The sequence below is a fragment of the Cucumis melo genome, chromosome 8 (genome assembly GCF_025177605.1).
Source record: "Cucumis melo cultivar AY chromosome 8, USDA_Cmelo_AY_1.0, whole genome shotgun sequence".
Classification (NCBI taxonomy): Eukaryota; Viridiplantae; Streptophyta; class Magnoliopsida; order Cucurbitales; family Cucurbitaceae; genus Cucumis; species Cucumis melo.
In genome coordinates this window covers 29736310-29748536 of record NC_066864.1, presented here as the reverse complement: position 1 = coordinate 29748536, position 12227 = coordinate 29736310, and the positions used below count along the sequence as shown (strand labels likewise).

Genomic DNA, 12227 nt, shown 5'->3' with positions numbered 1-12227 from the left:
AAAAAAAGTAAAAATATTAGGACAAGAAAGGATTATCAAATAAAATTTTACTTTTACCTTTTCTCAAAAAATAAAAAATAAAAATAATTATCAAACATAGTCCTTTTTGTTATTTGAGGGAAGTGGATGTAATTAGAGTTGAAAGTAAGGATTGTTAGTATAATAAATCTGAGTTAGTATTTTAATTTAATGCTAAAAAATATTAATTAATTTGAGAAGGAGAGTTTCTAAACTAAACTAGAGCTTATTCACCAAAACAAATTAAAATATGTTTAAAGACACAAAAGTAGCCGTTTAAGCAACACCTTCAAACATTTTAATTTTTAATTTTTGACTTTTAACTTTTAATTTTAAATTTCTTGGTTTCACGTGTCCCAATTTCGCGTCTCTTCTTTCACTGTATTGTAGAAATCAAGAAATCAAAACTTGTAAGGCGTTCAGATTTTCAAGTTCCTCTCTCTCTCTCTCTGCTTTCTTTCCTTTCCTTGTTCTTTACCCAATAAACCCTAAACCACGCGATCCCAATCTTTACACGATTGATTTCCAAATATTCACAACCCTTTAAACCCTAATTTTTGATCTAAAACCTTCCTTTTTTTCTTTTTTTCTTTTTATCAGGTGATTGCTTTTCTTCCTTTAATGTCGCCGCCGGCGGTAGAACTACGATCTCCGGTGATATCCCCACCACCCGAATGCTCATCAGCCACACTCTTAAACACTGAGCTTGAACCCCATCAATTCCACTCATCGTTTAGTTTCCCCGCTTTTTCTGCCCGTGATTCACAGCAGGGAGCGAGCACCTTCCCCGCTAGTGATCCGAGTGAACTTGATTTGAAGTCCACTTTCAATTCTCAACGACCAGCTCGATTGCGGCCGAGACTTACGAAGGTCAGGAAACGGGTCGCGTCGCAGCATGCCAGGTGGAAACTTGGCTCTTGCGAGGTTAGTTCGAACGACGAGTTTTTGTCTTTTGGCGATTCCTTGAAGTTTGATAGCGGTTTTGTGTTTGGTGGGAATCGGGATGAAAATTTGAATTTTGGGAATAGAGTGTCCTGTGACAATGTGCATAAGAAATTGGATCGTAGGAAGGTTGAGAATCAAGTGTTCGTATTTGGTGCTAAACTGAGCAACTCGGAAAATTCAGACAATAAATGTGAACAGTCTAGTGTAAATTGTGAAAACCTTTTAGCGGATGATGGCGGGAAGAAGAAAGCAGAGTGGAAATGGGAGAATTGTATGAATGTTGAGAAGCTCAACTCCGGTGGTGTAGAAATGAAAATAGATTCTGTAACAACTGATGCTATGAATAACAATGCGGAGTCTGTATCAGCTGCTGAAACGATTGATCTGGCATCCACGATAAATGCAGAAGAGGGAGAACTTGATGAATCTGTGGGGAAGGCGGGTGCTGATAGTTGTAGCAATCTTAAAACTGAAAATTATGATTGTCTAAAGAAATCTTTTGATTCAACGTTTGTATTTGGTGACAATTGGTTTGATGCAAAAACTAATATAGAAAGTTCTGTTTCTGATTTTGGAGTGAAGATGAAAACAGAAAGCATAGCAGAGGTTCAGAAGGTAGAATCTAATAGTGTTAACTTTAGTTGTGAAGAGGGTATAGATGTATTTGTATTCGGAAGTTCCAGCTTAAACGAAGTAAAGAAAGGGAGGCATTGGAAAGGGAGGCCAAAGACATTATTTACTCTTCTGGATGAGATGGATAATCTGAACATCAATGATTCTGGGAATATTAAGGCATTGGAAAAACCTGAGTGTTCAAATGCTACCTTTCCTGAGACCTGTTCCAGCTTTAACTGTTGTGACAAGCCATCTGTTTCTTCTAATGGATGTCTTGGAAATGATACCTCCATCTCTTCTGAAGTTCCGGCAGGTTTTACTGGTAGGACTTCTGAGGATAATCCTGAAAGTAGTGGCAAGAGCAAAACTGAATTTCAAAGTGGTTTTGAGAGTTGTTCTAGCGCCGAGCCATTTAATTTTATGCCAGGATGCTTTGTAAGTTGTAATGGGTGTCAGTCTCCTCAACCCTGTGTAAATGATACTTTGCATGTACAAAAAGCCTCAACATCACCATCATTCTCATCAGCTGACTTTCAATGTCAATCAAATGATAATCCACAAGTTCATTTGGATGAAGTTGGAAAAAATGATGAACATTGTCCTTTTGACGCTTCAAATAATTTAAATGCCTCCGGCGAGTTTAGAATTCCACAGTGGGACCCTTTGTCTTTCAAAGAAAATCTGTTCTTAGATCTTAATCGAAATTCAGTATCTAGTATTAAGAGTAAACAGAACAAAACTAAGAAAAAGAAAGTAAGGGGAAGTCTGAGGCAAACTAAATTGCAAGATAAAGTGTCAAAGGACAATGGAAGTTTCGAAATTAATTTGGACTCTCCTGGATCTTGCACCCCTATGGATTTCTCCCCCTATCAGGAAACTATATCCGTTGACCAACATCCAAGAGATATGCCTGGTGAATCCTCCCCTCTGGTCAATAGTTCTGCACCTTACACGACCAATCCTACAGTCTGTACCAATGAGAATGATGTTCTTTTAACTGGAAGAAAAGTTGTGGATGCACATGATGGCATCTGGAAATATAGTAAGCCTAGCGAGGGAAGTTTTGGACACCATGGAAATGGGATTTCTGTTCACAGTTTTGAAGGTTTTGATTCTAGAAATGAAAGAGTCTGCTCTAGTCTCAAAACCGAGCAATGTTGTAGCAGTGGTTTTGCTTCAGGACCTACAGCGAATTGCAGAAAGACTGCAGATTCAGGAGAAATATGTGGCAAAAGTTTTACATTTTCCGCATCTTCTTCCATCCAAGCTAGTGTTTCAGGAACAAAGAGTCGGCAAAGAAAGAAAAATAAGAAGAAATCTAATCACAATACTTTTGTCATCTCCCCAAGTCCAGATATTATGTTTGGACAATCTTATGAGTTTTCATCCATTGCCAGTACATCATTGCATTCAGAGGCTTCAAGTAAATTGGAAGCAGAAGGAAAGCTTAAGCAAGGGCATCCTTTCTCGACTGCAATTCAAGAGACATGTGAGAAGTGGCGACTTAGGTACTTTTCTGACAGACCTGTTTAGCATGGCTTTTCTCACTGATTTTAATCACATCATTAGCTCCAGTTTATGTAGTTGATGTTGAACAAATTTTCTTTTAACCCTGTAATAGAGGAAACCAGGCGTACAAAAATGGGGAACTTTCGAAGGCGGAGGATCTTTATACGCAGGGGATAGGTTCTGTTCCACATAACGAAGAATTGGCATCTTGCCTGAACTCTCTCATGCTCTGCTACAGCAATCGTGCAGCCACACGAATGTCTCTTGGAAAGATTAGGAAAGCTTTGGAAGATTGTGGAGTGGCTACTGAATTAGATCCAAACTTTCTTAAAGTTCAAGTGAGGGCTGCAAAGTAAGGGTTTTATTGTGCAATTTGAGGTTTTATTTATAAATTTGTTCTAACAATTTATGCAGAACGAGCTGTCTATTATTGTATATTTTCCTTGTATGTTTCTGTTTAAAGTAGATAAGCAATCTCAACTTTGCCCAAGTACATGATGGTATGCTCCAATTAATCAATGTGAATCTGCTTTTACGAGTATGTCTTCTTATGGTCGTTAATTATCTTTTGGGTTCCAAAGTGGTCCCAGTCTTTTTATAATCATTGGGATGGAAATTAAATCACAAAACTAGGGGTTGCGGTAGAGGAAACACCCCCACCTGAAAACCTAACTATATGACTAGCACTTTCTAGTCATTGATGATTATCAAGATGCCATATTTTTTTTCAAGATTACAAAAGGAATCTAAATCAAGAGGCTTATCTTAAAGACATCTGGTGTTTCATTCGGTCCATAAATGCCACAGCAGCATTCTAGCGGCACAGTTACCCAATGTTCTAGTAGCACAGTTATCCAAAATTCTAGCTTTGCCCATCAAATTCCAACCATGAAGACCTTCAAGGAGCCAATTGTCAATTCTTTGGTCGAGACACAACATCAAACCTAGCTTCTAAAAATTAAAGTTCCCGGCCTTAAAAGCTTGAGCAATGGAAAAACAAGTGGTCCAAATCTTCCACCTCTCTCAAATATAATTTGCACCTAGATGAGGTTAAAACCCAATTTCTTGACTTTTTAAAACTAATTTTGGATCACATCACCGGTATTAAGGCTTCTAAAAAACACAGACTGTAGATGGTCTTTAACTTTCTTTTCTTTTGCCATTCTTTTTCTTTAAAATAGGAAACAGAAGTGTATATTCAAAAGCCAAATGAACTTACTTTAGGGCACTTACTTTTCCGCACCAACCTAGTGAGAGGTATATTAGCCTTGATTGTGGAAATTAATTATCTCTACAAACTTGATTACAAAGTTGTTTTAATGTACTTCCTGTTTCATCTAGATATATCTATTTGAGCACCTAGCCAGAGAAAATTCTTATCCATTAAATCACAAGAAATGTACTTTATCTAATCAATGATCATCGTTACCATTATTTATGTATCGATACAATACAATCTGCACTGCTTGGTCCATTTCAACTCATCTATATTTATGTTCTAAAGATTTTTCCTCCCTTCACAGTTGTCATCTTCTTCTTGGGGAAACTGAAAGTGCACTACAATATTTTAGCAAGTGCTTACAATCTAGAGATGGTATATGTTTAGACCGGAGGATGATAATTGAAGCGGCTGATGGCCTCCAGAAGGCTCAGGTACGGACTTTGTTTTTTTTTGGGGGGGGGGGGTGGTAGGTGGGAAATGTAGATGAGAAAGCAGTTGAAGATATATATATATATATATATATATATATATATATATATATATTGTTCTTTTCTTTGTAATATTAATTTTCTATGATATACCAATATCAATATTGTGACGTCATTTACGACTGCAATTTAAATTGTGTACGTCGCAACTGTCAACTACAATATTTGCTACCTGATCGATGTCCTTATGGTCTAGAATTTTATGGCAATCTTTCTCTTCTCATTTATTCTTAAATGTTCTTGTGGGCCGTGGGCTGAGTATATGTATAAAAGGAGAGTTAATAGATACAAAAGTGACCCTAATCCAACGTTTTAGCATGAGAAATCCAGTGCATTTTTTGGTTAGGTTAGTATCTTCTTACATCATAACGGGTAGTGGGTAGAGTTTTTCCCTCTCAACCTTTGAACTGCCCTCCTTCTCAGTCTGCTCCTGGGTTCATGTTAACAGCGTTCTGAGTGTATCTGATGATTGTGAGGCACCTTTTATTGCAGAAAGTAGCCGAATATATAAGACGTTCTTCTGAACTTTTGGAGCAGAAAACTGACGATGCAGCTCTCAGTGCCCTGGATTTGATTGCTGAGGCTATATCCATCAGTGTGTATTCAGAAAAATTACTTGAAATGAAAGCTGAAGCTCTCTTTTTGGTCTGTATCATTTCTACTTAATTTTAATGTACAATCCAGTCTGATCTTTTCCCTTTCGAAAATGTCATCATTTATGTTATGGATGGTTCTGCCTTTACTAGACAATTGTGGTCTTTTATTCTTCTGCCTTGATCTCATGATTGTCTGTTTATCTTTCATGGTGTTGGTATCTTCTCCTGCAGCTTCAAAGGTATGAAGAGGCAATTATGCTGTGTGAGGAGAGTCTTTGTCATGCCGAGAAAAATTGTATTGCAGAAAGTGCTATTTTCAAAACGGATTTTTCTGGGTGTCAAAGTCATTCAGTTGCTAGGTTATGGAGATGGTGCTTGATAACCAAATCTCTTTTCTATCTTGGAAAATTTGAGGCTGCTCTTGAAACAGTTGGGAAAATTAAGCAAGAAAATTTTAATCAAGAAAAGTGAGATATAACCTTCCTGAGTACTTCTAAATCAATTAAGATATTCCTTTCTTTTAGTTCTTTGATCTTGGTGCTAATGTTTATCATTCAGGTCCAGAATTAAAAGTTTGGAATTATCATTCGCATTAGCAGACACGATACAGGGGCTTCTCTGTTGTAAGGTATGCAACTTTGAGCGTTTGATTAGCCTTATTTGACACTATTCTATTTTATTTGTTTATTTGTTTTTGTTTTTGAGATATATCTCTTTTCTAATTTTGTTTTTAGTAGTTTCATCAAGTGAATTTGTATGTTTAATTAGCAATATTAAATTCATGGCATGAACTGAACTGTATTTACCAAACCAATCTTGAGATTTTGTCTTGGGGTTTTTTAATGGAACTATTGAAATGCGGTACAATTCCATGGTACCTGAGTTAAGCAGTTGGGCTTTTATGCTCCCTTTACATGATCCAGACATGCTGTGTATCTACTATACTATCATGTACCTTGCTATTGATATGTTGAGTACTAAGGAGGTTCATAACTTCCTTGGCTTGAATTTTTCCACTCTTTCAAGAGAGAGCTGTGTGGGTGTGAGGTGGAATAAGTTATATTCAAGTATGGTCAGTATGGGGGGTTCTTTTATTGTGCTCATGAACACCCAATCTGAATATGTACTTGATCCTGTGCGTTCTAAAACCCATCTTTAAGATTTTTACCATTGTCAATATAACTGTTATAGCTTCAACCTTTCTTCAAATTGACATCTAGAGCATTTGATATAAATGTCTGAAACTTTCAAATTAAACCAGAGTTAATGTCTTTGGGGAAGCCATATCTCTGTAATATGTTGTGTATGCATGGGTGTATAAATTACAATCTTCCACTTGACCCATACATGGTCTTAAATAACAGAGTGCAGGGAATGAAGCATTTCGATCAGGGAAATATGCTGAAGCAGTAGAGCATTATACAGATGCATTATCTATAAATGTTGAATCCAGATCTTTCACTGCAGTTTTGTTATGTAATCGTGCTGCAGCATACCAAGGTTTGGGTCAGATTGCTGATGCCATAGCAGATTGTAATCTGGCCATTGCCCTTGATGAAAACTACTCCAAGGTAGGCTTTTATGAACATATATGCTGGTGGAATATGCATCGTCTACCGTGGAGCTTGATTTTTCAATTCTTCTTCTTTACTTAAACTTACTATTGGTTGAAGAAATTGGTTGACTGTTAACATTTGATGGTGCGTCATGTGATCTAGGATTATCAAGTACTGTACTTTGGTAATCTTAGATAGTAGATACTTTTGGTAGGATCATCGGGTGGGGGCTCCTTCATCCACCTCTCAAAGATAAAAGGCCATTTTCTTTGGTTTCTGATGTGGGCTTTATTGTGGGATCTTTATGAGAGAGGAACAATAAAGTGTTCCCAGGTGCAGACAGGGACCATAGTGAGGTTTCATCTTTGAGACGGTTTCATGTTTCTCTTTGGGCTTTGATTTTGAAGGCTTTCTATAATTACTCTCTTGAAAACATTGTACGTACCTAGTTGGAAACCCTTCTTTACTGGGGGTTTTATGGGTTTGTTTTTCATACGCCTTCTATTCATTCATTTTTTACGCCTTCCAAAAAATATGGTGCGAGGGTGTGAGGTGGAAAAAGTTATTTCATACGCCTTCTATTCCTTCATACGCTTTCTTTAGTGGGGTTTTATGTGCATCTGTTGGTTAGTAATATGAATACATGACAAAATCATTAGTTCCTAGCATGATATTTAATGCGATGTGCAATAAAATTTTCGTTGGAAGGAGATAATGTTAACTCTGTTGCCTGACCAATGCTCTGTTGTGTGGCTAGTTGGTTTAGGCTTCCGCTTCCTCCATTTTATACATCTCTTTTGATTTTGATTTCTTTTTCCTGATGCTTTCTTGTGCAGGCATTTTCTAGAAGAGCAAATTTACATGAGATGATCAGAGATTATGGTCAAGCAGCTAGCGATCTCAAGAAATATATCTTCATTGTTGAAAATAAATCGGATGACAAGGTCACTTCTAGTAAATCTGCTGGCCGTGTAGAATTAAAGAAAGCTCGTAGGAACAAGCTTTTGATGGAAGAAGCCGCCAGAAAGGAAATTTCCTTGGATTTTTACCTTATCTTGTGAGTTTTTCTTTTTGCTGATTCTTTTATTTCCTGGTCCATAGTATTTATAATCTTCCTTGAATGTTAGCATTTGATCCAATTGTCTGAAGGGAATGCTTTAATAACAATCGGACAGTCTTTGTGTTTTATCTCTTCCGTCTCTTCTATAACAGAGTGTTGTTCTCTCTATTCAAGAATTTTTATTTAGCTTGTATTCCCTTTGATCACCTAATGGTTGGAAACCTTAAAATTTACAATTGCAATTCCTTTTTGATGTCAGGGGAGTTAAAGCAACTGACACTGCGTCTGATATCAAAAAGGCATATCGTAGAGCAGCCCTCAAGCATCATCCTGACAAGGTTTGGAAGTGTTTTATGCCTGTAATTTATCTTTGTTGATACATGATAGGTCTTTTAATTTGATGCGTAATAACACTATGGTGTACCACCCATTGTTTTGTTGGAGCTCAGGCTGGTCAGTTCTTAAGAGGTGACAGCAGTCATGATGGACGACTCTGGAGAGATATCTCGCAGGATGTTTATAGGGATTCTGACAGGCTTTTTAAGCTCATTGGTGAGGCTTATGCTGCGCTCTCAGACTCCAGCAAGGTTTGTAACTTCATATCTAAAACTTGAGTAATTTTATGTACATAGTCTCTATTCAATTTAACTTTGTTGAATTTTGATGAGCAACCAATAGATTGAGCTCAGTCTCTTTGCTTTTCCTAACTCAATATATTTACAAAGTATTGTGGTGATGTATCTTCAAGGAATAATCTTCTAAAAATAAATCATCGTGTGCCTCTTTTATTGGAGTGGTAATCATTGTTTCCTATAAAGGTTTTGGGGGATTTCACATAGCCTTTGAGCTTAATGCTCCCTATGAGGAAGAACCAACTGCCTAAAAATTTTCAATTTGAATATCCATTTAGTTTCAGATGTACAGACTCAGTAGGGGTTGGATCTACATTGCATCTGTTGATCTTATTATGCGTTTTAATGAAAGACAAGGTGTTGATGCTTTCATTTTTATGGTGCAGCTAATTTAACTTTGTTATAACTTCCGAATTTTGATCATTGGCTTTGTTGTTGATTCTTGCCTTATTAATTCCATTCCATCTCCAAGGAATGTTAATCATGTAAACAAAGCTCGTTAAGCAGGAAATTAGTGTTGGACCTGTTGGTCGTTTATAAATACGTTTAATCTAGACTAATACATTTTTTTTTCTTTACAGAGATCGCATTACGATCTTGAAGAGGAAATGAGAAAAGTTGCAAAGGAAAGCAACAGAGGCAGCAACAATAGAAGATCTTCCAATGTCTATGGCTCTCCATTTGAGAGAAGTACTAATGGACGAAACTACCGGTATAATTGGAAGTCATGGGGAAGTTCACATTCTGCATGGTACGACCAGCATCAATATGCAAACTTGTAAGATAATTTGCAATTCTTTTTTCATTTAAAAGAAAAGAAAGAGAGAGAGAGAGAGAGAGAGAGAGAGAGAGAGGACAAACTCCTTCCTCCTGAGCTTCAGTTCCGTATTAAAAAGAAGCATGTAGCCATCAATTTTTACAACTGCTACATGTTCTTGCCATTCCTTCGCCTTTCCGGGTTCAACCGCATGCTTCTCTCACAGATTTTCTGCAAAGACAAAGGAAACAGAGGAGAAAAGGAAAGAAGGTTGAATTAATAGCTAGCTTTTGTTTCCAACACATTTGAAGGTTCAGCGTGAAGTAGTTAAATAATAGCTAGAAATTGGCTACAGTTTCTGCCGCCATTGCCATAATCCGAACAAAGGTCATATTTGTACAAACTTCATTATCATGAAAAAGAAAGAATAAAAGAGAGAAGATAGAGTTGCGAGTTTTTGCAAGAAAGGCTAATGTTGATGAGCCAAGCTGTGCTGGAATTCAACAAGAGCTAACCATAGAGGAAATATTTTTTCTTCATTTCAACACACATTAGGAGAATTAGTTAAACCGAGATTGTAATGTTTTACTTTCTTTTCTTTAGTTCAATGTTGCATTCTATTGGCAAAGACTTTCCCATTGAGTTAGGGTATTAAAACAGTTTTGTTTCTAAAATTTATATCTTAGGGTCTACTTCAGATTTTTCTTTCGCGAGTAGAAACAATTATTAGAGAATCTCAATCATACGACATATTTGGTGAAGTTCATGTACATTAATCTATCTAAATTACTTCAAATTTAAAAACATAATAATAATAATTTTTTGAACCCTAAACGTATCAAGTTATATGATTTTAAGTTCAACTAGAAGATGGGCTAGCTTACTAGAGCTATGTGTCATGTGGTTAGAATTTTCAACCAACCAAATGTGCGGAACTTGGCTAATCTCGACACCCACAAAGTCAAGTAAGCCTTTAGAGGTTAGTGTACCAAGCACTATGAAACTCCCTTTATCGCAAAGGAGTAAACACTAACCTGTGGAGAAATCATTGTTCCGATAGGAAACATAACTTCAGTGTTGGTTTAGATACATTGACAATGTTGAAAGAAGAATTACTCGAAATAGTTGATGTGACAATTTGCTATGTGGTTGACGTAGATTCAGAGGATCTACCGCTAAATTTGGATGTGTTGGTTCTACCTTCCCCCTAGCAAGAACATCATGTGGAGCACCGCAATAAAGTTCAATGACGAAGATAATTAGTTGAACATATCCTTTTTTCTTTCCTTTTATCCCAAATAAATAAATAATAATAATAATTGTATAGATTATTGTATGATCGTATTTATTAGAAAACAATTCTTACAGGAACAAAATTAAAATCCTCACAAACCAACATTGAAATATTTGCACTCACCACTATTTTCTCTATACCTTTCAATAGAGTATGCACCTAGTTTCTAGAATGTTAAACAAGACCTAGATTCATATTCGAGGGGGAAAACCGAAGGAAAATATGATACGGTATACAACATAAATAAAATTACCTGCCAGAGCATGACATCTTTTAAATCTTGGTTCCCATTAATATGCGTATTAGCCTAATAGGAAGTTAATAATAAAATATATAAGCATTTTATTACAATTAATATGCATATTAGCCTGGTAGGCAAGTAAGTGAGTGAGAATTTGGGAGAATCGGTGAGAGGCTTTATTAGAATCCTAAAGGATACTTTGCCTTGCTTGGTTACAAATGAGCCCCCTTTGAGTATATATAGATATGCCAACCGATCTAGGCGCCTTAGGAAGGTCAGCCAAGGACTTCTCTAGAAATAACTTGTACATTTTGGCCCTTACAATTTAGCCCAGAACTATATAGACACTCTTAGACCTACCATGACGCTTCAGGACCATCATCATATCTTTTAGACTGCCATAAAAGTTTCTAGACGTGTCTGGATGTGCCTAGCACGTGCACGCATCTTCTTGAGCCATTTAGGTCCTTTGCGCTCCTTTAGCCACCGTTTCGGACGTCCTTAGGCCTTCTAACCTTTTCAAACACTTCTCATTCGTCATGGAGTCTTCTAAAGCCTTCACGAGCCTTCTCGAATGCTCTCAGACATTCTCGGGTTGTCTAAACACAGGTGCACATGTAGGGTACTGCATGCATTTGGGGCATGGGTGCGTAGGGCAAGCCCGCTGACTAAGTTGTTGAAAAAAATACATCCAATGAGGTTGGACCCTTGAATGTCAGGCCACCTTCGATGGTTTAAAGTCTATGGTTGAATGCCCAGGCATTATTTGCTTAAGGCCGCACGCCTAAACATCCTCAATCTACTTTACCTTTATGTTTTGTACTTAGTTTAGTCTATTGCTTTCCTTTTGATGTCATTGACCATAGGTGTGATGTTTCGCATTTTTCATATGCAAGCCTGTCAAAGCTAAAAATCTTTAAGATTATACTACGGAGGAGTCCTACTAGTTGAATCCCCGACCAAGCCTTGTCGTACTCTTTGCAAACTAAGCTTTCTTTGCAATTGACGTTCTTCAATGCTTTCTTGAATGATGTTTTCAATGCTTTTCTTCTCTCACGTTTTATAAAACAATTTTTTCAAGAACGTGAAGGGAGGCTACATCATACTGTGAGTTTGCCTGCAAATTTTGATTTAGCACGATTGACTTGTTGACTGAGTTAAAGCAAGTGTTGCACAATCACCCATCTTGTGTTCGAAGGATTATGATTGTGACAAGTGGTATCAAAGGCAGGTTGACTTATTGACAGTTAAGACATAAACATGTCCACAGTGAAACAGTTGGGCAAGGCCCATG

The 12227-nt window shown here is 37.0% G+C and overlaps 1 protein-coding gene across 1 annotated transcript; it reads left to right on the top strand.

The window, feature by feature from the left end:
• The first annotated feature begins 414 nt into the window (after nt 1-414).
• Nucleotides 415-10076, top strand: LOC103502440 (uncharacterized). The gene is made up of 11 exons (XM_017047734.2): nt 415-3086; nt 3200-3439; nt 4611-4740; nt 5290-5442; nt 5625-5860; nt 5952-6021; nt 6758-6964; nt 7786-8006; nt 8269-8347; nt 8459-8596; nt 9223-10076. Exons 1-11 carry the CDS (start codon nt 640-642, stop codon nt 9421-9423), a joined length of 4122 nt encoding a protein of 1373 aa, XP_016903223.2. The 5' UTR covers nt 415-639; the 3' UTR covers nt 9424-10076.
• The last annotated feature ends 2151 nt before the right edge of the window (nt 10077-12227 follow it).